General features: G+C 47.1%; 1 protein-coding gene across 2 annotated transcripts; it reads left to right on the plus strand.

Annotated features, from left to right (window-relative positions):
• Window positions 1-251: 251 nt before the first annotated feature.
• Kctd21 (potassium channel tetramerization domain containing 21) lies at window positions 252-18873 on the plus strand. Of its 2 annotated transcripts, none has more exons than XM_055623563.1 (2): window positions 252-308; window positions 15983-18873. In XM_055623563.1, the coding sequence occupies exon 2, from the start codon at window positions 16012-16014 to the stop codon at window positions 16792-16794; it is 783 nt and encodes a 260-aa protein (XP_055479538.1). In that variant the 5' UTR covers window positions 252-308; window positions 15983-16011; the 3' UTR covers window positions 16795-18873. The 2 variants fall into 2 exon arrangements, with proteins under 2 accessions (XP_055479538.1, XP_055479539.1); XM_055623564.1 differs by lacking the exon at window positions 252-308 and adding an exon at window positions 13910-13968.
• The last annotated feature ends 8903 nt before the right edge of the window (window positions 18874-27776 follow it).

Here is a 27776-nt window from a genome sequence, read left to right on the forward strand (position 1 = left end):
GCGAGGTGCGGGAAACGGGGCGGAGCCAGAGCGGGGGCTACCCCGAGAGCTGCCAGTAGGGCCCGCGTCCCCTTTAAGGCCAGCTGGCCCGAGTGCCGGCGGGGAGGGCCAGTCACGGCCGGCTCTCCGCGTTGCCTCCCGGGAGGTGGAGTCCGGGCGGGCCGCGCGACACAGGGAGGCGCACAGAAAGGACTACAAGTCCCGGCGGCCAGCGCGCGGCCCGGGACGGCTCGTCCCTGCCCCCGCCGGGCCCACCCCCTAGCGAAGCTGCGCTGGCTGGAGGGGAGGCTGCAGAACGAGGGCAGGAGGTGGGTGCGGTGCGCCGGCGTAGGGGGTGGGGGCTCGGGACCCAGCGGACGCCTGACGGGCCTCTCGGGCACCTGTTCTACCGCGAAAGGTCATCAGTCCCAGCCTTGCTAGTCTCATCTGTGAAGTGGGATAGCCCCGCCCGTAGCGGCGGGGGAGGGGCGCTCTTGGGGATGGGGGTGGCTGGACCGAGCTATGGGGGGGGGCGGGGCTGGGGAAAGAGATGCGCTGTGGGAGGAGCCTTTGGTGGGTGGGGAGAGGGGCAGCTCTCTAGGTATGGAGGGGACCTCTTCTCTGATTAGAGGGGCCGGGCTCCAGAGCTGAGGAGTGGGTGCCGGGTTGGGTGGAAGGGCGCGGGGCGGGACCAGCAGGAGTGACAGGGACCCTCTCAGCTCTGGCGAACTCAGGGCGTGTATCTGAGCCGTGGACCAGGGGCTGTGAATGTACATAGCACCATTCTTCCCATGTGATTAGAAATAAAGAACCCATCCCTGAAGCTCAGTGCGTCACACACATACCTCACTCTTTCACATCCAGCAAAGGCCTCGCCATGTCTGTTTCCAGCTGAGAAACACAGGTGATAAGTGACTTGCCCCAAACACCTTCAAAGACCCTGACTTTTTCTGCCCGAAGGAGAAACAGGTTTGGTTTGGGGTAGTGTAGGGAAGACGTAAAGGTTCCGACGCCCCACCTTCCAAAGCTGTGCTTCAGGACCAGGACCCTCAGCTCCTCCAGCTGCAGGCTAAGGCAGCCCTCCTGTGCTATCTTCAGGCTGGAGATTTGAAAGTCCTTTGTTTATAATTATCACTGTTGGAAGGAGTGGGAAGACCACAGGAAGAGAGTGCTTGGAAGAAGGCGTCGATGCCTGAGGAAAACCACAAGATGAAGCAGGAGAGTGAGCCAAGGTGGCTAAGGAAAGTCTTGCATGCATAGGAGGGATGGGGTTCAGACCCTGCGCCATCTTCCACAAGTGTTTCTGTGCAAGATGAGAAACTGCACCAAGCCGGGCGGTTTCTTCTTCCAGCCCACCTTCCCCCGTGATGGCCACAAATTCCAGGGTCCCTTGTGTGAACTGAGTCTAGAAAGTACCGTTACTCTCTTTCTAAGTTGGTCCTTGGAGACAGGACAGGGCGAGTTGACTAGGATATCAGCTGTTGGATGTGAAGGGATGAAGAAGTCTGCAGGGCTTTGGGCCACAGTCCTTATCCTGGTGATCTACTTGGGTAAGGCAGGAAGCTGCTAGTTGACTGGAAGACATGACTCACTGTGAACATTGTCGTCTTTGAACTTTACCCCGTGCTCTGTCCATTCCCCTGCACAATGGAAGCCTTCGTTGTATGGCAACCACTTAGACCTTGTCTTATGGCTCTGGTTCCAAATTGAAAATTCAAGAGAGCATTTCAAAATGAAAAGTTTTAAAGTGTTTATCTCCCAGACAGGGACCTAAGTATTACTGTTGGTAAACAAGTCAGCCTGGGGAGGTGAAGATGGTTCTAACTAAACAAAGTAAAAAAAAAAAAAAAAGAAAAGAAAAAAAAAAAGTGTTCCCTACCAGCCTATTTCTGGGGAGGGGAGGGGGGGACTTCCTTGCCCCAGCAGGGCCCCAGGCACCTCTCTACTTAGGCTAATTGTGCTAAGGGGTGAGCATAAAGTGCTATGAGCCAAAGAAGAGGATGGTGTGAATTCCATGTGTGAGGCCTGGCAACCCAATGAGACTTTTTCTTTGAATTTCCTGCATAGGGGATGATGGAAGCCAAGTTGCGAGAGGATGGGTCATGCTGCTCTGTAAAGTATTTCACCAGGCAGTGTTGGCGCTCACACCCCTAATCCCAGCACTGGGGAGGCAGAAGCAGGCAGATCTTTGAGTTTGAGGTCAGCCTGGTCTACAGAGTGAGTTCCAGGACAGCCAGGACTACACACACACACACCAAAAAAAAAATCTTGAAAAACCAAAAGAGAGAGAGCACATCTGTTTCACATATGAGATAAGAACTTAGCATGTTGAGTAGCTAGCTAGCCCAGTTTGAACTGCTGAGTGAGCTGTAACCCCCCCTTATTACAGTTTTTATGACCACCATCATCTTCCCTGGGAGAGCCTACCGCAAACACTGACTCTCCACAAAGACCATATACTGTCATCTACCCCAGAGCCCCACTGGTTCTTTGTGCCCATGCCCAACACACCTTGGCTGCAGACATAGCTCTCAATGTGAACAGCAGGAGTCTCCTTCCTGCTACTTAACAGCAGCAGATTCTAGGCTCAGTAGGAAGCTGCAGAAGCAAGGCTCAGACATCCAAATCTCAAAGCCATATCCCAGCACAGAAGGTGGGCAGGCTGTTCCTGTGGGTGATGTCCCACAGTCCATCTAGAAGGACCACCCACCCAAAAACGTCTCCAGCGCTGGACTGAGTTAACTATCTTAGTCTCTAAAGCCAAACCTCTGGTAAGTTCCAAGTACAGCCTGCATTCACCTGTTCACGCTTGACCACATTTGCTTTTACATGGACACACACACATCTGCCAGCTACTTTAGCTTACAAGCCAGGCTTGATAGTTTGTCCCTATAGTCCGAGCTCCTCAGAGGCTGAGGCAAGAGGATCACTGGAGCCTGAGAGCTCTAGAGCACCTAGGGCAGGGCAGTATTATGAAAATCTGTCACACAAAGAAAAGAGAGAAAAATGGAAAGAGTGAGCAGAGAAGGGAAGAGAATATGAATATCTTAGCCAGGCACTAAGGAAGATTGCATCTAGACCAGCATGGGATACATAGTGAAACCTTGTTTAGAAGAAGAAGAAAAAAAAGAAAAAAAATTTCCTAAATTCTCCAAAATATGTCCATCTCATAAAAGTGGCATTTTCCTACATAATTGTAATCCCTCCTTTGGTATTACCAAATAAGCACTTGGTGTTAAATTTTTTTCCAGATTTCCCTTCTCCAAAAACCTTTAATTGTTGCCTTTAATCATCCATAAACTGCATTTGTTAACAATTCTTTGAGGAAATCATTTAATCTGAAGAGAGCCATCTTATATTTGCTTAATTCATTAATGATTAGATCCTAGCTATTTTTGTTTCTGGCTTCTTGGAAATGTGTACTTCTTTTTCCATCCCTTTAGAAGGCAGATATCAGGGGCTTCATGAAGCCATTTGGTTAATGGTTAATGTCATGACAGCATGTCATGGTAACAGTAGACCAGTGGTTTTCAACCTGTTGGTTATAAGCTTGTTGCAGTTCAAATGACCCTTTCACAGGTCACCTAAGACCATCAGAAAACACTTATTTACATTATGATTCGTAGCAGGAGCAAAATTACCGTTATGAAGTAGCAAGGAAAATGAGTTAATGGTTGGGGTCACCACATCATGAAGAACTGTATTATAGTCACAGCGTTCGGAAGGTTGAGAACCACTGTTCTGGACTGTGTGTCCTTCCGTGCCAAATCCATTGATGATCTTTGCCTGAATTGTAACATTGAAGACTGCAAAGTGGTATTTTTCTAATTGTACGCTCCCTTCTATATTACTTGGTGTTCATTTTGGGTGAAAGAGTATGTTGAGACAGGGTCTCCTATGGCTAGGGCTGGCCTTGAACTCTTAGTCTTCCTACCTCTACCACCCAAGTACTAGAGAAACAGGCCTATAGCACTATTATGGTTAGTGGTAATTGTCCACAGACAGAATCTAGAATCACCCGGGAGACAGGCTTCTGAACATGTCCTGGGAGACTATTGTGAGTATATTAATTCGTGTAGGAAGATCTGTATTAGTTACTTTTCCCTTGCTTGACCAAGGCAACTTGTACAAGAGTTTGAGCTTGTCCAGAGTGATAAGGGTCCATCTTGGCAGTAGGAACAGTTGAGAGCGCACATCTTGAACTGCAAGTTGGAAGCAGAGAGAGCAGACTAAAAATGGGGCATGACTCTTGAAACCTCAAAGCCCACCCCCCAATGACTGCCAGCAAGGCCACACCTCCTAAACCTACCCAAACAATACCACCAACTGGAGACCAACTTTTCAAACACCTGAGCCTTTGGAGGACATTCTCACTCCAACTACCAAAAGAGCCATCTTTCTAGTTTTTGTTTGTTTGTTTACTTGCTTGCTTGCTTTTTTCAAGACAAGGTCTCACTACATACCCTGGCTGTCCTAGAACTCACTATGTAGACCAAACTGGCCTTGAACTCATGGAGATCTGCCTGCTTCTGCCTCTTGAGTGCTGGGATTAAAAGGATGTGCCACTACATCCAGCCACAAGACCCACCTTAATGGTACATGGGACCATTCTATACAAATGGAGAGAGGGAACTGAGTGCTCATTGCCCTCTGCTTCTTGACTGCGGGTACAGTATGACCATGTGCTGAGCCTCCTCAGCGTAGCCAGGCGATGTACCACAAGCCCCTGCTGCCTTTGACCCCACTGTTGTGATGGACTGCCCCTTGAGCAGTGATCTAGAATAAGCTCCTCTCTCTTGAATTGTTTTGGGCCAGGATATTTTATCACAGCAACAGGAAAGGAAAGCACCAGGCCCACCCACCCACTTGGTGCCCCATTTATAGAATAACATTTCTCCTTTCTCACTGCTGTTCCCTTCTCACCCCCTTTTCTCTGCCTACCGTCATAGTGTGGGCCCATTGAAAAGTTCAATGTGCTAAAATCGATTATTGTTATTTTTGATACTCAAATTATACTAAATCTGCCCTTGAGGGCAACTCCTATATGCTTCTGACATGAACTCAATAGTCTTTGTTCTGTATTATCTAGCAGAAGTTCCAGGAACAGTCATTTTCCCAGGAAGTCCTAGTTTCTTTTATAGGAGGCCTCCTCTGTAGGAGACATCTGGGAAGACCCCTGCAGGTATGCTCAGAGATTATCGATCATTTAGGCCTCTGAGTGAATGAAACAGGAATTATCACTTGCAAGTTTGTAGTTGTTAACAACAGTTGGTCTTCACTGATAGCACATAAAAGGCTCTTCGTCTCTATGCCTTGTTATTATCTTAGGACAACTGTAATATCTTTTGGTTTGGGTTCAGTAACTCAGTGGTACAGGACTTACCTAGCATCAACAGGGTCCAGGTTTGATCTCCAGCGCCACAACCAAACAATCAGTGTCCTTTTGGAAGTATCACAAGCCTTTATTCAAATTCGGTTTGTGGTCCTTAATAAAATGCTGTTGTTTATGGTACTAGCCAGGACACAAGCTCTAGTCCTCATTTGGAACTCTAGTCCAGCCTGTCAGGATGTGGTCTTAAGTAGCTGTCTTCACTACTCGGGGCTTCAGTTTTATAATTCTGGAACCAGGATGATAAGTACAGTACCTCATACTGCTGTTGTAGCATTTTAATGAAATAATCTTCAGGAAGATGCCTCACAGGGCTCTGGGTATGTCATAGTTCACTAAGGAAATATTCACTCTCTGCCCCCTTCCCTATAAGCAGGATCAAGCTGAGATTGGCAAATGTGAAAACACCTACAGGGACAAAGACCCTCACTTCAGAGGCTGCAGAAGGCACCCCCTGCTGGCACAGTAGCCTGGACACACAGCTTGCCACTGCTTTGGGCAAGTTATCTACTCTCCCGAGCCTCAATTTCCCCTTCGTAAAGTAGAGGCAATACAACCAGGTTGGCCACACACAAGTACCTCCTGGAGTCTGCCAGGTACAGCTCTTACGGAACATCTCAAAGATTTCTACTTCAGGGGTCTTAAGTAAACATTGCAAAGGATGATTTGCAGGCTCCAGACTGAAAGTGCCCCTTCCCACAGAGCCAGTGGGTGGGGTGAGGGGGTACCCTGGCCCTGTCAAATGCTCTTAAAGATCAAGGCGCGTCCATCTCTTGGTTTGATGCCTCTGGTTTGCTCAGAGGCAGAGAGAGTGGTTTTCTTCCTGCATTTTGAGTGGACAGGCAAACTGGAACTTTAGATTTGCCTCTTGGAAAACCTTCATAAAAGAACTGTTCATTCACACACAGGACTATTTCTCCGAACTCCTGTTTCCTGATTCAGTTTGCATCCTCATTCATCTTTTGAGTCTGACCTTTAAAGACCTGGTTTTTGTGTCTTGCTTTTTCAGTGGGCTTCCTCGGTTGCTTTTGAAGTAGAAAGGTTTTGATCTCACAGACCTGCACAGTGCAGGAGCAGTTTCTCATCCTGGGATGTTGTCCCCTGGCTTCAGGTGTGAGTGGGCAGAGCTCCAGGGTAGTGGGCAAAGAGCGAGGATGTGGGCATCTCTGGCTCTCAGCTCTTCCTCTGTCTAGATATGTGACCTCAGTTTTCCTCATCTACAAACTGGACAGGGTGATAGTATTGTAGGAAAGAAATGGATTACCGGATGCTTAGGGTGGGCCTCAGCTTAAAGTGACTCAAAGAAGATGAACAGGAGAAAGCCCATTTTGGTTACTTTGTAGATATTTGGAAATCTCTCAGAGACTCAAAGAATTTGTGATTGAAGTTTATGCCACATCCTGGGCTAGAGAAAGAAAGAAATGCTTGAGGCTTCTGGCAGTGGTGGAATTATGGGAGTGTGGGGGGAGGAAATGTGTAGTAAATATGGGTTGGCTTCTTGTACAGATAAAAGTCTCAGGTGGCTCTCACCAACTCCAAGGAGCTCTCTTCTCTGTCCTAATGAGTCCCCTTTGTACTTGCAAATTCCCTTCCCATAAGCACTTCTTTCCAGAGCTGCTCCTGTGTCTGCACTTTCTCAAAATAACTAACCAATCAATAAACCAAAGGGACATGGCGTATTCTGGCTTCATGCGGTCATACTTGAGAGTGACAGGTCCTGGACCACTGCAAGATATGCTCATAGAGACATGGAGGAAAGCATCTAGCACAGCAGCATCATTCTTTGTACTTTTCTACGTATCATTATTGAAAGTAGTGCTGAGAGGGTGATGCAGGCCTTTAATCCCAGCACTCAGGAGGCAGAGGCAGTCGGATCTCTGTGAGTTCGAGGCCAGCCTGGTCTGTAGATTAAGTTCCAGGACAGACAAGGCTACACAGAGAAACCCTGTCTCAAAAAAAAAAAAAAAAAAAAAAAAAGTAGGGCAGAGAATTAACACAGTAATAGACTGTCTAGCACCCTCAAGGTCATGGGATTTATTTCCCACACTATAAATATATATGAATATGAATTTATATGAATATATTCATATGTGAATGGTGAAGATATAGCTCAGTGATAGAATGCATGCCTACAATGCATGAGATTCTAGACTGATCCCCACCACCAAAAATGAAAAGCATTAATTAAAATGAGTGAAGAGTTACCACGTGAGACCCAGCAACAGGTGGCAGCCGCTGGCTTGCCAAGCAGGTTGCAAAGCAGAATTTGAACAGGCTGCTTCAAGGGGTTTCAGACTTTTTAATGCCATTACACCTTCTGTTGCCAGTTTTGTCTCTCTGTCTGTCTGTCTGTCTATAGTGCTAGGCATGGAAACCAAGACTGCCTATATTTGGCAGATGCTCCTGAGCTGTACAGCTCAACTCTTAAAAACCACTTTCTGCACCCAGGGTCCCACATAGCAGGCAAGTACTGTACCCCTGAGTTACACCCCTACCACCCATCATAGTCACTGTTCTGTTGCTGTGAAGAGATGCCATGACCAGGTCAACACTTACTTACTCATTTTGGTTCTTTGAGACAGGATTTTCTGTATAGCCCTGGCTGTCGTACTGGAACTCGCTCTGTAGATCAGGCTGGCCTTGAACTCAGAGATCCCCCACCTCTGCCTTCTGAGTACTGGGATTAAATGTGTGTGCCACCACCTTTAAGGCCCTGCCCCCGGCTACAACATTTATTTAAAAAAAGCATTTAACTGGAGGCTGGCTTACGGTTTCAGATGATCAGTCCATTACCATCATGGCGGGGAGTGTGACAGCACACACACAGGCATGGCCCTGAAGCAGAGAACTTACATCCTGATCCACACACAACAGGGAGGGAAAGGCACTGGGCCTGGCTTGGGCTTTCAAAACCTGAAAGCCCACCCCCACTGACACACTTCCTCCAGCAAGGCCAAACCTCCTAATCCTTCTAACATTGAAATATATGAGCCTATTGAGTCATTCTCATTCAATGCTATCCCCCCCCCCAAAAAAAAGCAAAACAAAACAACAAACCTACCTTTATACCCTTTCCTCAAACATCATCAAACATGTGGGATTTCTCCACACATAATTCTCCAACGTTGTCTTCCTAGAGCTAGTGCCGATCCTACAGGCTCAGAGAGGGCTGCATCTCCTTCCTCGGAAGGAACTGCAAGTCGTCGAGTGTGCTTCTAACCAGCTAACTGAAATCAGAGGCCTCCATGACCTACCCAGGCCAGATGATTTATAAGAGTGGCCTGTAGAACATGAAGAGTCTACTTAGGAGATTGTAGCCTGTTGTGGAGGGCTAAGTGAGAAAAGGCCAGAGGAAGAGGTATGTGGCCAGGCATGGAGAACAGGCCAGCAGCTTCATTCCCCCCAGATGCCCCACCCTCCTGGTACCTCTTTGAGTTCATCAGTTCATAATCCTGTTGTTTGGGTGTTTGTGGAAGCTTCGGTATGTACACATGGCTGATTAAATTTTTATTTTATTTTTAATTACACTTTATTTACTTTGTATCCTCCCTTTAGTTCCCTCCCTTCTCCCCTCCCAATCCCTCCCTTCGTGCCCCTTCTCCACGCATGCCCCTCCCCAAGTCCACTGGTAGGGGAGGGTTTCTTTTTCTTCCTTCTGATCCTAGTCTGTTAGGTCTCATCAGGAGTGGCTGCATTGTCTTCCTCTGTGGCCTGGTAAGGCTGCTCCCCGGTCAGGGGGAGGTGATCAAAGAGCAGGCCAATCAGTTCATGTCAGAGACAGTCCCTGTTCCCATTACTATGGAACCCACTTGGACACTGAACTGCCACGGGCAGTTAAATAATTTATAATTTATTAAATAATTTACCCATAGTGATTGTCATTTTCCAGTCCCTCCTGGAAGGTGAGGGGTGAAAGTTCAACCCTTTAATAGCTGGTTTTTCTGGCAACAAGTCAGTGTCCTTAAGGGCTGTCCAGAAGCAGCTGCTGGCATAAGCTCTGCTGTGGTTGGCAGGGGCTTGTTAAGAACATCAGAAGAAGTTGGGCACAGTAGCACACATCTGTAATCCCAGTACTCAGGGAAGGAAAGGAAGAGGATCTCTGTGAGTTCAAGGCCAGCCTGCTCTACATAGCAAGTCTAGGACAGCCAAGGCTACACAGAGAAACCTTGTCTTAAATAAAAAGAAAGAAAGGAAGGAAAGGGAAGGGAAAGGAAAGGAAGGAAAAGGAAAGGGAAGGAAAAAGGAAAGGAAAGGAAGGAAAAGGAAAGGAAAATCACCACAACAAAAAATATCAGCAGATTCTCCTTTTGTGTGTATTTCAGGAGGTGGGGCCAAGATCAATAATTATACCAAAGGCACTTCCAGGGCCCTTTCACATGGAAATAAGCATTTTAGAACCTACGCCTAGACCTGGAGACAGGACCAGGGTACATATTTCTTGTTACATCACCTGGAACTACTGTGTGCTAGACAGTCACCATGCAGACATGAGTCCTGCCATTGTTCTCAGCAGGCTAGGGGCTCAGAAAATGATTCTGCAAAGTGTGGCACAGCATGCTGAGTGCTTTGAATTAAAAGAAAATCAAAGCCTCTCTGGCCTCCTGCCCTTCTAGCTCCTAACTCCTCTTCCAAGTGAAGGAAGGGCTTTCTCTGAAGATCCCTTATGCAACCGAAGACTAGGAATTGTCTTAAGAGCACCCTGTCTGTCGGCTCCTCAACCCAGAAGGTGAATCATAGACTAGACTAAGAACTGCACATCCAGTGCCCAAACGAAGTTCCTCCCAGGTCGTCACCCATTCCTCTAGCGCTCTAGACAGCGCTTATCACCTGAGATAACCAGTATGACCACGTAAGTATCTTCTTCCACACAAAACTTGCGTGGCAAGCACCCGGCTCCCATTCTCACCTGTTACTCAGGGCACTATATGGACTCAGTAATCTGACCCTTCTCTGGGATCTATTTCATGGAACTACTGTGCATTTACACGTGTTTTTCTCCTGTGAACCCATCTATTATCAGTTGTCATAGAGTCAATTCTCACCTTCAAAGGACGTAACTTTTTCTTTTCTCTCTCCTATAGTCACAACCCACTCTGTAATTCTGATTTTAATGTAAAGCACTCGGCATGCCAGGGTCTCACTCTGCGGTATCATTTTATGATCAAGTACACACACATAACTGAAACAAAAGTCTCACTGCAGTAGATGTAGCTGGTCGTAGCACACCTACTACATTGATTCCACAACGCACTCACACGCTGTGGCGTTCTCGGTGCCAGCTTAGAGAGATCATTTATAGATAATTTTTACGTTTTGGCCACCACAACACTGAAGTGCGCAGAATTTCCATCACTCCAAAAATAGTCCCTCGTGCCTGTTTTAGCTCATGCCTTCTCCCCCGCCACTAGCAGACCTTGACCTGTGTTTTCCTTGTCAGAGTATTATACAAATAGAATCGTGCGCATGCACATTTCTGAGGCTGCCTTCCTCCACTTGCAATGCTTTTCATCTGTGTTTACCTGTGTGGGGGGGGGTGTAAAAGTTAGATTAAGATATATTTCTAGTCATACTCCACTATATAACTGCAGCAAAAGGTTTATATGTTAGTATTTTTCTGGGTTTTCGCCATCACGAATAAAGCTGCACTGGACACTCACGTACAGGATTCCATAGGCATGCAGCTTCCTCTCTGCAGGCGCAGAGTCACTTAGTCAATTGGCAGCAGTAGAACCATTCTTGCCTTATCAGCAAGTGTCTCTCTCCACCACTGTGTGTTCATCAGCATTTGCAACTGCCGATTCTTTTTCATGAGCACTTTTATTTTCATAGTCATGCCATGGCATTTGTGATTTTAATTCCATGCCTCCAACAGGTAGTGGTGCTTAATATTTCTTTGTATTGTTGCTTTTTCTTTGGTTTGGGTTTTGGTTTTGGGGCAAAAGACTTACAAAGCTCAGACTGGCCTGGAACGTGCTAGTAGCTGCACTGGTGATGTGTGACAGTTCCTGGGAAAATGCGAACAAACATCTACTCACTTCAGATAGGAAAACCACCAAAGTCCAACATGGTCAACCAGTGAGTTGTGTTGTGGGTACTCAGAGGTGAAGAAACGACTCAAAGACATATGCATTATCAAAAGCTGCTGTGCATTACCAGACTGTGCTCACAGAAGTCTGGAGCACACTGCACAACCAATACATGGCTCCATAGGTTGGAAAGTATGTCAGGTGGCCCATGGGATCTAGCCTCCTCCAGGCAGCTTGGCTTCCCTGAGAGGATCTCTCTGCAGTCCTTACAGTTTGTATATGCTTGAGGAAGGAGAGGCCTACTCCACTTAGTCAGTTTCAGGGACTTCCTGGAGCTTTTGAATTATTTAATTTGAGGGCTTTACAAGCTTGCCTGTGGGATAGAATGTTTCACCTCTAAGACACCTTAGACTATCCTTTGGTTCACTCCTCAATTTTAACTTCCTTCTTGGTACTGAGCTTCCCTTCGGTTTGGACGTTCCTTCCAAGACAGACTGTTTATCTCAGGCAGTTGCCATAGAACAGCTGATGTCAAATAGCCAGTCTGCCAGTTCCCAACGGCTGGGATTCAGGCATTCACCATCATATCTGGGGCTTGTCACGTTGTTTCTAATCCAGGGTTGAGTGTGTTCACTTCTCCAAAGCCAACACATGTGAGACAAGGACTTGGTGAGAAGGGAACCAGGGTTTATTCAAGGGCTGAAACTCTGAGAAGGTAGTGATATGCCATCCTGGGAGCTTTGGCAGATGAAATGGCCTTTTGTTTTATTTTGTTGGGTTTTGGTTTGGTTTGGTTTTTGGTTTTTCAAGACTGAGTTTTTGTCTGTGTAGCCTTGACTGTACCAAACTTTCTTTGTAGACCAGGCTGGCCTCGAACTCACAGAGATCCCCCTGCTTCTGCCTCCCTGAAGGCTGGGATTACAGGTGTGCACCACTGTGCCCAGCTATGAAATGGCTTTTGTAGACAGGGAAAGAGATATAATGAAACATGGACAGGAAGGCTGCATGCTGAGGCATGGGTCTATTCTCACTCAGGAGGTGTGTCTTTTCATCTTTGACCTGAACAGCTTCAACCTCCTAGAGATAATACCTGTAATTCCTTAGACAAACATATTTGCTTTTCTAAAAATTAAGCATCAGTTATACATTCTACTAAAAAACCTGTAGCACATCAGATGTTCTCCAAGAACATCTAGAGAAAGGGTAAGATGTGGTGGGAAGCAAGAGGACTTAATTTTTTCCAGTACTGGGAATGAACTGAGGTTTTATGCATGCTAAGTAAGCATTCATCTAATGAATTATATCCTAGCCCTTTTTTATTGTAAGATAGGGACTTAACTAAGTTCACCATGCTGGCCTTGAACTTATAATTCTTCTGCTTCAGGCTCTCAAGTAGCAAAGATCATAGGTTTGAACCACCAAACTGAACAAGATTGAAGCCCCCAGAAGAGTTTACTTGTTTAGACAGGAACTCACTATGTAGCCCTGGCTGGCCTGGAACTTGCTATGTAGGCCAGGCTGCCCTTGAACTCACAGAGACCCTCCTGTCTCTGACTCGGGTACTAGAATGAAGTACTATCCCCAGTGAGAAGAGAGCTCTTATCATAGGGATTCGGGGCAGAGAGAGCCTTATGGATAAACTGGCTCCACGTTTAGGCCTTAAAAGTTGACAGTGGGTGAGGGCATTATGGAGAGATGGCTCAGCATTTAAGAGCACCGGCTGCTCTTCCAGAGGTCCTAAGATCAATTCCCAGCACCCACATGGTAGTAACAACCATCTGTAATACGATCTGATGCCCTCTTCTGCTGTACATGAACACAGCATCCTCACATACATAAGACAAATAAATCTCTCTTTTTTTATAAGTTCATAGTAGAACTGATGGAGAGAGAAAAGTGGATGGATAGAAGGCAGAGCAGGTGACAATGTGAGGATGAGAACCAGAGCCCAGAATATACAGAGGTAGGATTTGGGGGGAATGGAAGAGCAAAGTGGTTTGGACAGGGAAAAGTGCTTCAGGAAAATCTGGTCAGCAGACCAGAAGAGAATAGACATAAGACAAAAAAGATACAGGGTGTAGGCTAGGGATCAGGGATTTGGCCCAAGCTCTTGCAGTACTTGTAGAAATGGGTTCAAGACACATTGTAGTGCTGAAGAATCCAGGCTGCCTCCCCGGTCTTGATCTCAGCAGCTGGTAGCCAAGAAGAGTTCACAGTGTGTCTGGAGCAGGCCCCATAGAGGGCTACCTAGGTTAGGGCAGGAAGTCTGCCTTCTTAGCCTACCTCTGCTCCTACTAACTAAAACTGTTGCCTTCCCCAATATAGAAACAAGACTCCTGAAACCATACTCTGCTACCTTGTGCAAACGGAGATAAATCTCCCATAGATCTCCAGGAAAGCTCTGTGGCTGCCACCCCTCCCCACCCTGGCACTTCTGCACCAACACCTGAAGGAGGCACAGAGTCTTTGGACCACAGAACTGTCTGGAGATACAGTATAGCCCCTCTGATCCTTGAGCCTGTAGAGATGAACTACTTCACAAAGCCCAGGCTTGAAGTCCAGTATTTTAGAAAGGTAGGGATGGGGAAACAGGTGACATTTCTCAAGGATAGAAAAACTAAAATATGCAGATTGTTGTCTAAAAAGAAAAAGAGGAGATGAGAGCCCAGGAATGGGAAAGAAGAAACAGAAAGAAGATTCTGGATGAGCTCATCTAATCCAGAGTAAAGGTGATCCACTCCTGGGTCCCGCCTGTTCCTGACTCAGCTATGAGCCCAGTGCTGCTATGGTAGCCCAATAGCTATGAGCCCAATCCCAGCTGCTGGTTCTAAATGCTGGCCTCCACCCTTTCCAGGGCTGCTTGCCCACCCAGCTCTGTTGGATCTCCCAGTGTCTCACAGCCCATCTGCCCCATGTTTCTGCCAAGAGTTTTGTAACTTCATCGTGGGCTGGCTCCTCTTCAGACACTCCAGATGGCTCATGCTTCTCTGCAGTATCAAAACACCCCCATTAGACTGAGAAGGACTTGAGAGGCGACACACCCAGATGCATGGAGCAGCTGAGCATCTTTGTCCATCCTGGCCCATCTCTGGAGAGAGAAGGTCTCCCTGTAGGCACCCTCTTCAGACGGAGATATACAGAGAAGTGTATGCTGCCTCTGCTAGCCCATCCCCACCTCCATGGACCTGTTTCCCCATTTGGGCAGGAAGTATGTTTAACAGGAGGTTTCTTGCTGTGCCAGGATTCATTTTCACCCAGCTCCTCATGCATCTGTCTTGCCTGCACACCTTCGCTGTCTCCCGTCTGCCCTCCCCCACTCTCCCACCAGCATGGGTTCCTCTGTATGGCAGACCTGAGGCTTATTTCTCTTGGTTTCCCCACCTCTACTGTCAGGGTAGCACTGAGCCCATTCTACAGGTTTCCTGTAGTAGCTGAGAGGGCGTAGTTCATGCTCTCTAGAACCCTAAAGAGATGTCAGATCCAAGCTTTCAGTTAAAGGAGGGTAGTGCCCTAGATGCTGGAGGCTGGGAGGTAGTGACAGCTGTTCTTCTTAGCTTTCAACTATATTTTATTTTTATTGTGTGTGTATGAATATTCTGCCTGCATGTATGTCTGTGCACCACATGCATACAGGGCCCTCAGAGGCCAGAAGACGGTATTAGATCCTCTGGACGTGGAGCTACAGGCTGTTGTCAGCCACCATGAGAGTGCAGAGAACTGAATCCTGGTCCTCTACAAAAACATTGACTGCTCTAACTGCCGAGCCATCTCCAGCCGAGGGCAAAGCATCTTCAGGAAGCATCACTGCTCTACGCTGCGCTTCAAATGGCTGAGGAATGAAATAAGCATCTTCATGGCGCAGTGGGTTGGTGTAGTGGGGGCATGTGTCCAAAACAGATTGTCATTTGGAAGAGAAAAACTAAGTGACCCATGATAGTTCTGGTAAATAGATGGAAATGGCACTAGTTCCAACCATTTGTAAATTGAAAGGAAAAAAATTCCATGAGAGTACTGAGCACAATCACAAAGCATGTGTTAAGTACTTCAGAGAATAATGTTCTCCAACTAGGAACCATTCACATGTTTTTCTTTCATAAAAAAAAGGAACTTGAGTTTGAGTCCTGGAATAACTCCTGGCCCAGCTGTCCTGGTCTGCAACAGAACAGGGATGGATAATGACACTGCCTAAGATGATAGGACTATTATATATGCAAATTAACTCATAAACAAATTCAGGGAGTTTCTGTCCCAGGCACATTTTCTTTCCTTCCACAGACCAAAGGCTGTCTAGCCTCACTGAACATTTGAAGTCACCAAGGAAACTTTTCAAAAATCCCTCTGAGTACTTGGACATAGGGTGTGTGTGTGTGTGTGTGTGTGTGTGTGTGTGTGTGTGTGTGTGATGCACACACTTTCTGTCTGTCTGCTTCCCTTGGGAGTCTGATATGCTTTGCATAGTTCGGCAGTTATCAATCATTCATTAGACATTAGTACATTTCACCCTCAGGTACCCTTGATCTATATTTAAGAGTTAAGGGCTATGACTATATAGCTGTTTGGATAACCATTTCTTGTTTTACCCATCTAGAACTATTTCCAGGCAACCAGCCTCCTACCATGTCTGACCCCATTACATTGAATGTTGGGGGAAAGCTCTACACAACCTCACTGGCAACCCTGACTAGCTTCCCTGACTCTATGTTGGGTGCCATGTTCAGTGGGAAGATGCCCACCAAGAGGGACAGCCAGGGTAACTGCTTCATCGACCGTGACGGCAAAGTGTTCCGATACATCCTCAACTTCCTGCGAACCTCCCACCTGGATCTGCCGGAGGACTTCCAGGAGATGGGCCTGCTGCGCAGGGAAGCTGACTTCTACCAGGTACAGCCCCTGATTGAGGCCTTGCAGGAAAAGGAGGTGGAGCTCTCCAAGGCGGAGAAGAACGCCATGCTCAACATCACACTGAAGCAGCGCGTGCAGACAGTCCACTTCACTGTGCGGGAGGCACCGCAGATCTACAGCCTGTCATCTTCCAGCATGGAGGTGTTCAACGCCAACATCTTCAGCACGTCCTGCCTCTTCCTCAAACGCCTTGGCTCTAAGCTCTTCTACTGCGCCAACGGCAATCTCTCCTCCATCACCAGCCACTTACAGGACCCCAACCACCTGACACTTGACTGGGTGGCCAATGTGGAAGGCCTTCCGGAGGAAGAGTACACCAAGCAGAACCTCAAACGGCTGTGGGTGGTGCCTGCCAACAAACAGATCAACAGCTTCCAGGTCTTTGTGGAGGAGGTGCTGAAGATCGCTCTGAGTGATGGATTCTGCATCGACTCTTCCCATCCACATGCCCTGGACTTCATGAACAATAAGATCATCCGGTTAATACGGTACAGGTAAAAAGACCCCAGTCACACTGGGGAAGGAGTTCCCAAGAAGCTCGTGTCAGCCAAGGCTTTGAGGAGAGTGTCTCGCCTGTGGCACAAGGCAGGGAACCGTACTAATCTGCATTGATTACATAGCTGGACCCGATTCCCAATGATAAAGTCCACCTTCTGGAATCTGCATGTCCTCCGAGCAGAACCACCTTTTCTTGCCTTTTTGAGCTGGTGATGGGTAGTTTATGATGACAAGTTAAAAGTCAGCTAAAACACACAAGAAGAGCCACAGGAGGACTCTCTGGCTGGGACAAAGGAGCAGCAGTTTTCACCTGGGCCATCATCATACCAGTAGTCTGTGCCATCTCCAGAGAGAGCCCTGGCTGCTGAGGACTGGGGTGGGAACAAGAGGCTCCTTTTAGTTTCCTAGGACATTACATGCACAGCAAATCCCATCACACCTGCTCTTTGTTCTGGAGGATGTAACCCGGTACCAAGACTCCTTTGCACAAAGGCAACCATGTTTGGGTGTTTTAGAATGCGATGTTCCCAGAACCCATTGTGGCTCCACTCAGGGAGTAAGTTGAGCTGTGGCATGGCCTAGAGGAGTGAGTGTCCAGGCTTTGGCAGGCGCTGATGCCCCTCCTGAAGACGATGAATTGAAGGATTCTTGGCTTCAGATACTGTTTTCCCTGCAACGATTTGATAGTATTGAAGCCAAGAAGATGAAGGACACTTTATGAAAGTCAGCTGTTGCCTGACTTTCATAATCCTTTTCCCCATGAATTGGAAGCATCTCTGGAACCAGTCAGTCTATTATGAACTCTCAGGGTTGGAAAGTAATCTACTAGTTTCTTAGTTCTTCCCCTTCCTCTAGGACACCCAGTACATTTTGGGGTGAGTGACTCTCCCTGAGTACCTCCAAGGGAAACTTACGTCAGTTCACGTGCCCTGTGGTGACAGAATGCTCACCATCCCCAAGGCAGCTTCTGCCATGGTTGAGCAGTGCTGCTATTGGAAAGTTCATTTACACACAAAAGTGTGTCCCTGCTCTGACTGGACACTTTGAAGATATCATTACTCAAAACTGATTCCCCTTTGCAATTTGTTTTTGGCAGAATTAGCTCCTTTCCATCTTTATAAGTCAACATATAAGTCAGCGCTCTTTTATATGTCTCTGCCTCGTTCCTGGCTCCCAGTTCATCACCCTTCCCCACTAGCCATGGCTCGGCATGCTCCTAATTATTTCTGACTAGAAGATCACTGGCTGAGGAGAAGTGGGGTTTTGGAAACAGTGTTCAGCAAGCAGTACAGGACTGCCCTGTGCCATCACAGCGCTCTGAGGAAGTGTCCAGCCCCCGACACCTCTGTTAGAAGAGCAGCCTTCCCCATCCAGTCCTAACTGCCCAGGGGCCTTTCTGGAGACATTAAGGATAAGAAACTGCAGACCACTAATCCCCAGAAGGCGAGGAGCCTGTGGACCTCTAAACTGTACACTGTGATTCATCTCCGGAGTGACTGGAGCTATGAGAATCCCAGAATCTTTCTCACTTGGAGACGAGCTCCAGACACAGCTAGGGAAGCCTGGAACGGGTGTCCACGGGCAGACAGAGCAAAATTTCCATAGTTGCGCCATGTGAGTGGGTGTTTTCATCATTCTGGAAAAGCCTGGTCCTGGTACAATAAAGGCCTTTTTCTCCCTACAGGGAGACTCAGGAGTCTCAGTGTGGCTCTCTTGAGCCTCTGCACGTGGGTACTCTGGAAAGTTCTTCAGAGAACCCATTCAGGACAAACAGAAGCTGTGATCATGTTCCAGCAAGTCAAGGAAGAAACCTCAGAAATCAACACTGCCCCCCTTTTTTTCTCCCCATAAAACTTTGCTTTGTCCATCTTTTTGGTGCTTCCTAATTCAATAGCTTGACCTTAGAGCAAGTACAAAGCCTGTCAAGCCACTAACATACTATGTGACTATGCAAGTCACTCACCTCACTGAGCCACCTCCATTTGTTCATCTGTGAAATGGGCATAGTAATACATAACCCTACCTACCTCACAGGACTGTTGTGAGGATCAAACAAAATTATGTGAGAATAAATGATAAATGACAGTTACTTTGTGACTTCTTCCAAAGGGGGAGATCTCCAGTCTTAAGTCACATGGACCCAGGTTTGAACTGACTCCATTGGCTTATTGTTAGATCCATGGTCGTGTCACAGAGCTTCTCTGATTTTTCCCCCCTCATTGGGTTAACACCCCTGCCCGAGACACCTTAAAAGAGTTGGTAGGAATTCCAGCTGGTCCCGGAACACAGTTTAGCAGATGCTCTTTCATAGGTAGTTGTGTGGACACTGTGCAAGCAGAGTATAGTTAACGAGCATGTAGGGTGTGATAGCCTGGAAACCAGCTTCACTTACAAGCTGTGGGAGTGTGGGAACAAGGTCAGTTCTTCCCACAACGAGCTTTGTGGGTGGTGGAGAGTGGGTTAGCCATGACAATATGCAAGGGATATAGTGAAGGTAGGCAGGCCAGGCATGAGGGCGGTGGTCCTCCACAAAGCCACTGCATGGACAAGTGATAGGGACGGGTGACACGGCACAAACTCTCCAGGCTCACGTCTGATGGGAGCTCAGCCGCCTGCCTGGCGGAAATGTGAGCGAAAGGACTGCAGAGCAGGGTGAGTGCTCTGTTGCCGTGGAGTGGAGCAGGGCTGGGCTGTCCGAGCCCCTCACTCCGGGAGCGAGCCCACCGATACTCGAGTTAGCTTTACCGTTGCTGGTGCTTAATCCCTGTCCGCTCTCTGCTCCTCACCTAGGTTGTTTCCACACGTGCAGCATAGGATGGGTGCCAGTGGCAACGTCAGAGCACCTCATGGCCACTGCATGAGGCCTGACCTCAGCAGGGTCCCTGCATACTTGAACCATTCTCTGACCTGACACCCTCAGGACCACCAAATTATCCTCCCACTTCTAAGAAGGCCAAGCCCCATGACCTTGTTCTGCCATTGGGTACGAGCTCCCTGTGCAGGGTGGCCACGGAGCTCTCTTGCTTACCAGTGTCCGCCTCAGGGCAGCCCAGATGCAGCCGCCCCACCATGCTTTATTAGCCACTAAGTGGACTGGATAATAACATTTATTAGAATTCACCCAATTCCAGCTTCCTTTTATGAATTGTTCCCAACAGGCTGTGTGAATGGTGAATTTGCCCAGATCAGCTTGTGGCCAGTCTCTTTACAATGACCATCTGTGTATGGTTCCCAGGGGCTCAGGGCCGATGGCAGTGGTTGGCAGGGAAACGAGGCCCTGTGATCATTTCCCAGAGCAAAAATCTCTTGATAACAGCCCTATTAAAAGAAGGGACCAGGCTGGTTTCCAGGTCCTAGAGATCCTGGCTTTACCCACTCCATCTGTCCAGACAGCTGGGTGCCCTCAGTCTTCAGAAGCTTTGGGACAGTGTAGCACAGGCTAAGCAAGAGAGGCAGTCTGGAGACACTCACCAGAATGGAGACACTGAGGAGAAAGGCTGGTCAGTGGAAGCCAGAGCATCACTGAGCCCAGAGCTTCCAGGTCTCACCTAACCCAAATGATGACCAGATGGGCTTTGCGGGTGGTGCTGCCAGCCAATCTCATGGGTAATGAATCTGAACCCTGAGTATCTGACCCTTACCCCTGCTCCCAATTCCCAGAGCATTTCTAAGCCTCTGTTACCATCTTCCAGTTAGCTGGCAGCCTAGAGTATTCCAAGCCATTCTCTTCCTTACGCCTGGTTCCCCCTACCCCTGCCAAGGTCTAGGTTCTCTTTTTCTGGGTAAAGGCCCAGTTAAGCCACATTTGAAATCCTCTTAAGATCAATCCAGCTGAGGAACAAAGGTGCTCTCTCCCCAATCCCAGTGTTGGGTTGAATTTATGTAATAAACACCCTTTGATAACTCCAAGCTCCTTCAAATCCGAGTTCCTCCAGAAACATGGGACATGATGTGATATCTCACACTGCTGTCTGGGCTGCCCCTTGACCTTGTCTTCACAGCAAACATGCACTCATCCCTAAAGCTCGCATGAGCTCCACTTTCTTGACTCCCTCGAGCAACCCTGTACCTTAACGGGTGTTTATCACCAATTGCACCCCACCATATGGTAAAGGGAAACCATCAACAGCCACACCTCTGGGGCAAGGCTCTGGTTTGTAGCCTTCACCAGCTTCCCTGGCACAAGTTTGCTCAGGTGGTTTATCGAAAGCACTGAAAAGCTAGGAAGAGAAGAGAGAGGCACCGAGTTCTGGAACCCAGTGAGATGTCCCCATCTCTGCCATTCCTGTAAGTGAAGGAGCTCTGCCTTGCTCTTTAGATCAAAAGTCTGCTCAAACTTCTCCCTGCAGCACAGGGAAAACGAAGACTCTAGCCCTGTGCTGACTGATTGTACATCAACTCGGCACAGCTGATTATCAGAGAGGAGGGGGCCTCAGCTGAGGAAAAGCCTCCAGAAGATCGGGCTGGAGGGCTTTTCCCCCCTTTCTTTTGGAGAGAATGGTGTGTGATGGGGTGGCAACATGGTAGGGTTTCTTTGTATAGTCCTGGCTGTCCTGGAACTAGCTCTGTAGACCAGGCTGGCCTGAAACTCAGAGATCTGCCTGCCTCTGCCTCCCAAGTGCTGGGATTAAAGATGTGCACCACCAGCACTTGCCACGTTGGCTGTAAGACATTTCTTAATTAGTGATTCATTGGGAAGGACCCAGACCATGGTAGGTGGTGCCATCCCTGGGCTGGTGGTCCTGCGTTCTGTAAAAAAGCAGGCTGAGCAAGCCATGGGGAGGAAGCCAATAGGCAACTCTCCTCTGTGGCCTCCGCATCAGCTCCTGCCTTCAGGTTCCTGCTGTTTGAGTTGCTACCCTGACTTCCTTTGATGATGAGCTACAATATCGAAGTGTAAGCCAAATGAACCCTTTCCTCCCAAGTTGTTTCGGTCATTGTGTTTCATTGCATCAATTGTAACCCTAACTAAAACAAGTTCTTTGCAGGCAGAAGCCAGCTTTCTAAGGTGAGACCTTTGAAAGGTGGTTAGATCGAGGGTAGAAATTCATAATGGGATCAGTAACCATGTAAGGGAGACTGTATAGGCCTCTCTTGCCCTTCCTACGACATGAAAGCACAGTGAAAAGATAGCCATGTATAAGCCAAGGAGTGAGCAGCTTGGATGATAGTTGTTCCCCAAAGGCCCACACATGAAAGGCTTGCTTCCCACAGTGGAGCCTTTGAGAAATGACTGTTGTGAATATAAACATTTCTTTGTGTTAATCCCAGGTGTGGGAGGTGGGACTGATTCTGATGGTCCACAGCAGCAGACTATTTGCCTCATGGACTCTGAGAGGAGCTCTTTGCCAGCTGAAGACAGTCTAAATCTGAGGACTCTGGAGAGAGAGAATAAATGCCAGAGTCCAGAGAGTGCTAGGGAGCTCCAAGAAAGAAAACACACAAACACACACACACACACACACACACACACACACACCCGCTGCAGCTCTTGGTTGCTGTTGTTACAGTGAGACAAGAAGTTAGAGATCTCCTGAAAGTTGGATTGGACTGGCTCCAGGGAACCTGACGACCCTAACTAACTAACAGAAAGCAGCTAAGAGAACTACATTCCCTCTCCCATTAACCCTTTCTCTCTCCTACCTGGTGTTGGTGTGTTGGAAGAGATTCGGGTGGAGTAGGGAGAAAGAGATAAAAGAAATGTAAATAAAAGTGTTTTTTAAAAAAGTACGCCAACAGATGAGTGGTGGGAGGTCATTGAAAAGAATTGCTCTGTGCCTCTATATCTGTCTGTCTCTTTATCTATATATCTATCTCTTTCTTTCTGATTTGAGATGTAATTCCTTGCTCTCAAATATATTCCTCCCATGATATGGTATCCTCACCACAGGCCCCACTCAAAAGGAACTTTTTGTTTGTTTGTTTGTTTGTTTGTTTGTTTTAAGAGCTTTCTATGTAGCCCAGGTTAGCTTCTAATTCAATATAAGCCTATACTTGCCTCCCAGTGATAATCCTCCTGTCTTAGTGTCCTAAGTGCCAGGATTACACGTGTGTAACACCATATGTAGTTTAAAGAAACTTGATTATCGTTGGGGATTGAACCAAGGCTTTGCATGTGCTAGGTAAACACTACCACTAGGCTACATCCTTGACTACAAAAATCAAGTCACTTCATAAAAACCTATAACAGATACGTTTTATAGTCATGGAAAGCTGACTTAATGCATAGTTTCTCAACAGGTACTTAATTGACCTTAATCTTGGGCTTAGTAGCCTCCATAATTCTGAGAAATAAATTCATCCATTTAGGGACTGTCTCAGGGCAGGGTACTCACCAGGTATACAAAGCCCTGGATGCTGTCCTCAGCACCAAAACTAGGGCAGGGTTTCTATTCTTTATAAACCATTCTGTTTATTATGTTTCCCCCACCCAAACTACAATATTTGCAAGCTCTGTTAAACAACATGCCAATCGCAGACATGTGCTCTGTGAGATCATAGATAAAGTCCACATACACAGCTTTGGGTAATCAAACGTGGTGGCCAGTGCTCTGCTGTCTCCAGGGAGCACAGGCCTCAAAGACAGGATGGCCAGCCTAGCAACGCTCCTCAGTAGACATGTCGCTCCGCCACTTACGAGCACTTTACTGCCTTTTCCTCACTGAATTTCCTAAGAGAAGCTGCACCAGAAGTGCTTTGTCTCATCAGTGAGGAAACTGAGGTACAGGAAGATGAAACTTGCCTGTGGTCACACTGTAAAGCACAGTCCCCTGCACATAATATGCTTTTAGCTAAGATTAAATTTAATTAAGTGGTACTTAATTTAAGTGGCCACGTTGGGGGGAAAAAATCTTCCTGGGAATTGATCTGACACACTGAGTTCTCCTTCAAGGTTATATCCATTAAACTGTGAGGCCAAGGACAGAACAGGATTCCAAGTGCCAGGACTTGGATGAGCATGTTCCATTGGTTCCAAATGACTCTGAATGAATCTCTTTGCTGTCCTAGGCCTGAAAACTTCCTCAGCAAAATGCAACATAGCAGATATCCAATCTATCAGCTAAAAGTCTTTTTGAGCCAGGGCTGGATGGAAAGATCACCTTCCTACCCACAGACACATTCCAGCAGAGCCCAGAAAAAATCCATGTTTGGTTCGTGGAGTGGTCCAGGTGGGAGACTGGCCTCTTGTGTTTTCAGCCAGCCTTTCATCTGGTGGCGTGAACCTGTGACCAAGATGCTGAGTTGATGGAGCCATCGTATGACCGTATTTTATGCTGTATTTCCTGGCATGGAACACTGGACTGCATTAAGTGCTGCTAAGGATGAGTGGCCAGGCAAGGTGGAGTCACTCAGGTGGTAGGTCACACCACAAACTCACCCGTGACTATGTGAGGCTTTTGTCAGGATGTGGCTCTCTCTACTGGAACATGGTGCCCCCCGGCTTCCTTAACAGAAAGCCGGAATAGATGAGCAAAGTTCCCTGACCCTCCTTTCATGAGCAGTATAGATTCATTCTTATTTGGCTAATGACACAGAGTGTAACCTTCAGGGAATTGCCAAAATGTGACATTTGTTGGCTACTTTTTGGCACAGAATCAAAAACACTATGTTGAAAGCAAACTTGTGACAGACCACTTAATGGAGAGGAGTGAGAACTGCTTTAAGTCAAACAGAAAATCTAGATCCCAGCTCTAACATGCACCTTGAAAGAGCAGTACTATCTTGTTCAGTCTCAATGACAGTTTGCAAAAATGGAAATGAAAATGCCTGCAGTCAGGAGGCTGAGGCCAGGCTGTGCTGCCACAGAGAATGTGCCTGCCTCCTATCTGCTCTCTTTGTTCTTCTCTCCACAGTGGCCTTAAAGAAGAGGCCTCTCTATCTTTATTTCCCAGCCCACAGCCAGGGAGGGAGGAGCTAAGGCCAGGCTCTGGGACCCCTGATGCCCACTGTCCTCTCTCTCATACACTATGCTGTGCAAGCAACCTCCTCTTCATACCTGGAAGCCTTTATCTCTTCACCCCCTTGGTCAGTAGCTCTGAAACAAAAGCTCAAAGCCATAGGTTCATTCCACAGGGCCCATCAAAACTCAAGTGGGCATAATCACTGTTTGGATTTCTTCATCAGCCATGGATCTACATAGCTGTGCCAGTGATCACCCTTAGTGAGCCTGACCCTTCATCATTCCACTCCTTTGCAGAAACCCAATATTGAACAACAGTCAGAATCTTAGATCCCACCCAAATAACCCAACCTGCTCCTTCTTCAGTAAATCTTGCTGCCAAGAGCCAGAAAACTGGATATACTATCTCTGATCAGTCCAATACATTTATTTTTTTTTCAAAGTCCAGTATCAGTAAAATCAGGATAAAACTTAACAATATTAGTCTAATTGCCAGCTTCTGTTCTTATATGGTAGAAGATAAAATAAGCTCGTATCTTTTTTTAATAAATATTTTTATTTTTTTATTCATTTAACATTATTTTATGTGCATTAGTGTGAAGGTGTCAGATCCCTTGAAACTGGCATTACAGACAATTGTGAGCTGCCATGTTGGTGCTGGGAATTGAACCTGGGTCCTTTTGACCAGTAGGCAGTGCTCTTAACCACTGAGCCCTCTCTCCAGCCCTTAAACTTGTATCTTGAAGTTACTGAAGATGAAGTAAAATCCAGCTTGGGCTAGCTAGAACACTCACTACAAGTCTGTGCCGTTTCCTTAGGCTGTTTAGGCTCACTTCCTTCTGAACTTGCTGTGCCTTATCACCACTCATTCTCCCACCTGGGCCATGAAGCTGCCATCTGCAAGCCAAGCAGAGGGGCCTCAGGAAAAACCAATCCTGCTGATACCTTGTTCAAAGGCTCTGAGACTCCAGGAAAGTTAAAAAAAAAATGCCTGCCATTGTTTAAGCCACCCAGCCTTAACTACTTTGTCATAGAAGCCCCACAAGTAGAGAGCAGAGCTGGAAGAGGCTGAGGGAGGGAGGTTCTTGCACCCCAGTTGTCTGTGCTATAAACCATACCCAGGTCCCAGGACACAGTGAGGCAGAGCAAGAGAGTATGTGCCTAGAGCTCCTGTTAATACTCTAGAGCCTGATAAAATCTGTCATGCTGCTTTAAAAGAGTTTTCTAGCTGGGCTTAGGAGGCAGAGGCAGACAGATCCCAGTGAGTTTGAGGTCAGCCTGTTCTACATAGTGAGCTCCAGGATGGCCAGGGCTATACTGAGAAACTCTCAAAAATAAATAAATAAATATATATATATATTAATATATATATATAATATATATTAATATATATAATATATATATAAATAAATAAATATATATACCTTAAATATATATATATATTTAAGGTATATATATATACCTTAAATCCAGACAAACAAAAAAAAAAAAAACTTCCTCTTCAAAGCAAAGAGGAAGAACATGTTTGATGAGTTCTGTCCAAGTTGACTCAGTGCCCTGCTGGCCAGTCCCCAGCTTGAGTTTGGAGTGTTTTATTCTCATGTTTTTGAGGAGTGGGTCAGCAAAACACATCTCAAGATTGTTTGTCTGTTTTTTCCTGTTGCCTCATGACTCCAGACAAGATTGCCAAAGCTCATTCTCCCATCAAAAAGTCCTCTTTGGGACAGAACGCTAAGATTAATTTTAAAAGGCTCAAAGATGCTCATATATTTTTCCGAATGTCCCATGCCCATGTGCTGGTATGAAAGACAGTCGGGGCAGGAGCCAGGAGTCCTGGAGCCTTGGCCATGTGGTACAGATCAGTTGTTTGGCCTCTCTGGGCTTGTTTCTGTGTATGGGAAGCAATGAGGTCAGTTACTCATCCAGAGATGTAAACAGGCCCTTCGCCATTCAAGCCCTGTGCTGAGTGCTCAGTAGGCTGGGGCATAGTCTCCTGTACTGTTTCGGGGAAAATCCTAGACTAAGGTTGGGAGCAACTAGTCAAGGAAACAAAGCAGAGAGAAGAGTGACCCTCCCCCCTTCCCTGGCTGGAGAGCTAGGTGGGATCTGGAGGGCAACATCTGAACTGAATTTTAAGGGAGTTTAAGTGGAGTTTGCTAAAGGCAGAAATTGAGGGAAGACATTCCAGGAGGGAGAGGCTCTTGAAAGCACAAAACCAAGTTTACAACAGTTAGGGGAAAGCAGTGTGAAAGGCGGATGAGGATCCGGGCAGACCACCTGCTTCTAGCCTTGGCTCTCAGATTTGCAAGTTATTTCACCTCTGTGCCTGGTTTCTTCACCAGTTGAGTGGCAAAGTGTGTCCTTAGCATATGAGAGGCCCCAGTTCAATAATCCTCAACACACTCATATGCACACACACCACCGCGCACACAGCATGCTATGTTAGAACTAGATTCTGGAGAGTTTTGCATGCTATGTCAATCAATGCAATCACCAGGCACACATTACTAAGCTGGAACCGTTGTCTGTCTCTAAGTAACGGCCTCCACATAGGATGCTAAGCCGTGGCTGAGTGAGGGAAGACAGCAACGGTAAGATGTAATGCAACAATCAGGTTTCCACCCATGCTCAATACGTAGTTATTACGTAAAAAAAAGGGGGGGCTGCCCTGAGGGAGCCTACATTCAAACGTGAGCAGACGAGCCCTCAGCTCCTCATAATCCAACAGGATACAGCTGTCACCAGACCTCAGTCATCCACACAGTACTCCCCCTAGGGACCAGGGCTGGCCAAATGGAAAGAAACAAAGAATCACATGAAGTCTGGTAAGGAAGCATGCACCTGTAATCCCATCTCTGGGGATGGATGGCAGGAGGCAGGAGGATGGCAAGTTCAGGGCTGCCTTGGACCTTATAGAAAGTTCAGACTCTTCACACAGCGAGAACCTTTCTCCAGAAAAAAAAAGGGGGCGGGGCCAAACCAACCAGAAAGAACAACACTAGACCGTCCTCACAGAGGAAGGGCCTGCAGCCGGGAATGCCCTGTGTTGCGTGTGCGTCAGAAGCATCGTCCTCCGTCAATC

Source organism: Psammomys obesus, unplaced genomic scaffold, assembly GCF_907164565.1.
Source record: "Psammomys obesus unplaced genomic scaffold, mPsaObe1.curated_primary_1811, whole genome shotgun sequence".
In the NCBI taxonomy this organism is placed as follows: domain Eukaryota; kingdom Metazoa; phylum Chordata; class Mammalia; order Rodentia; family Muridae; genus Psammomys; species Psammomys obesus.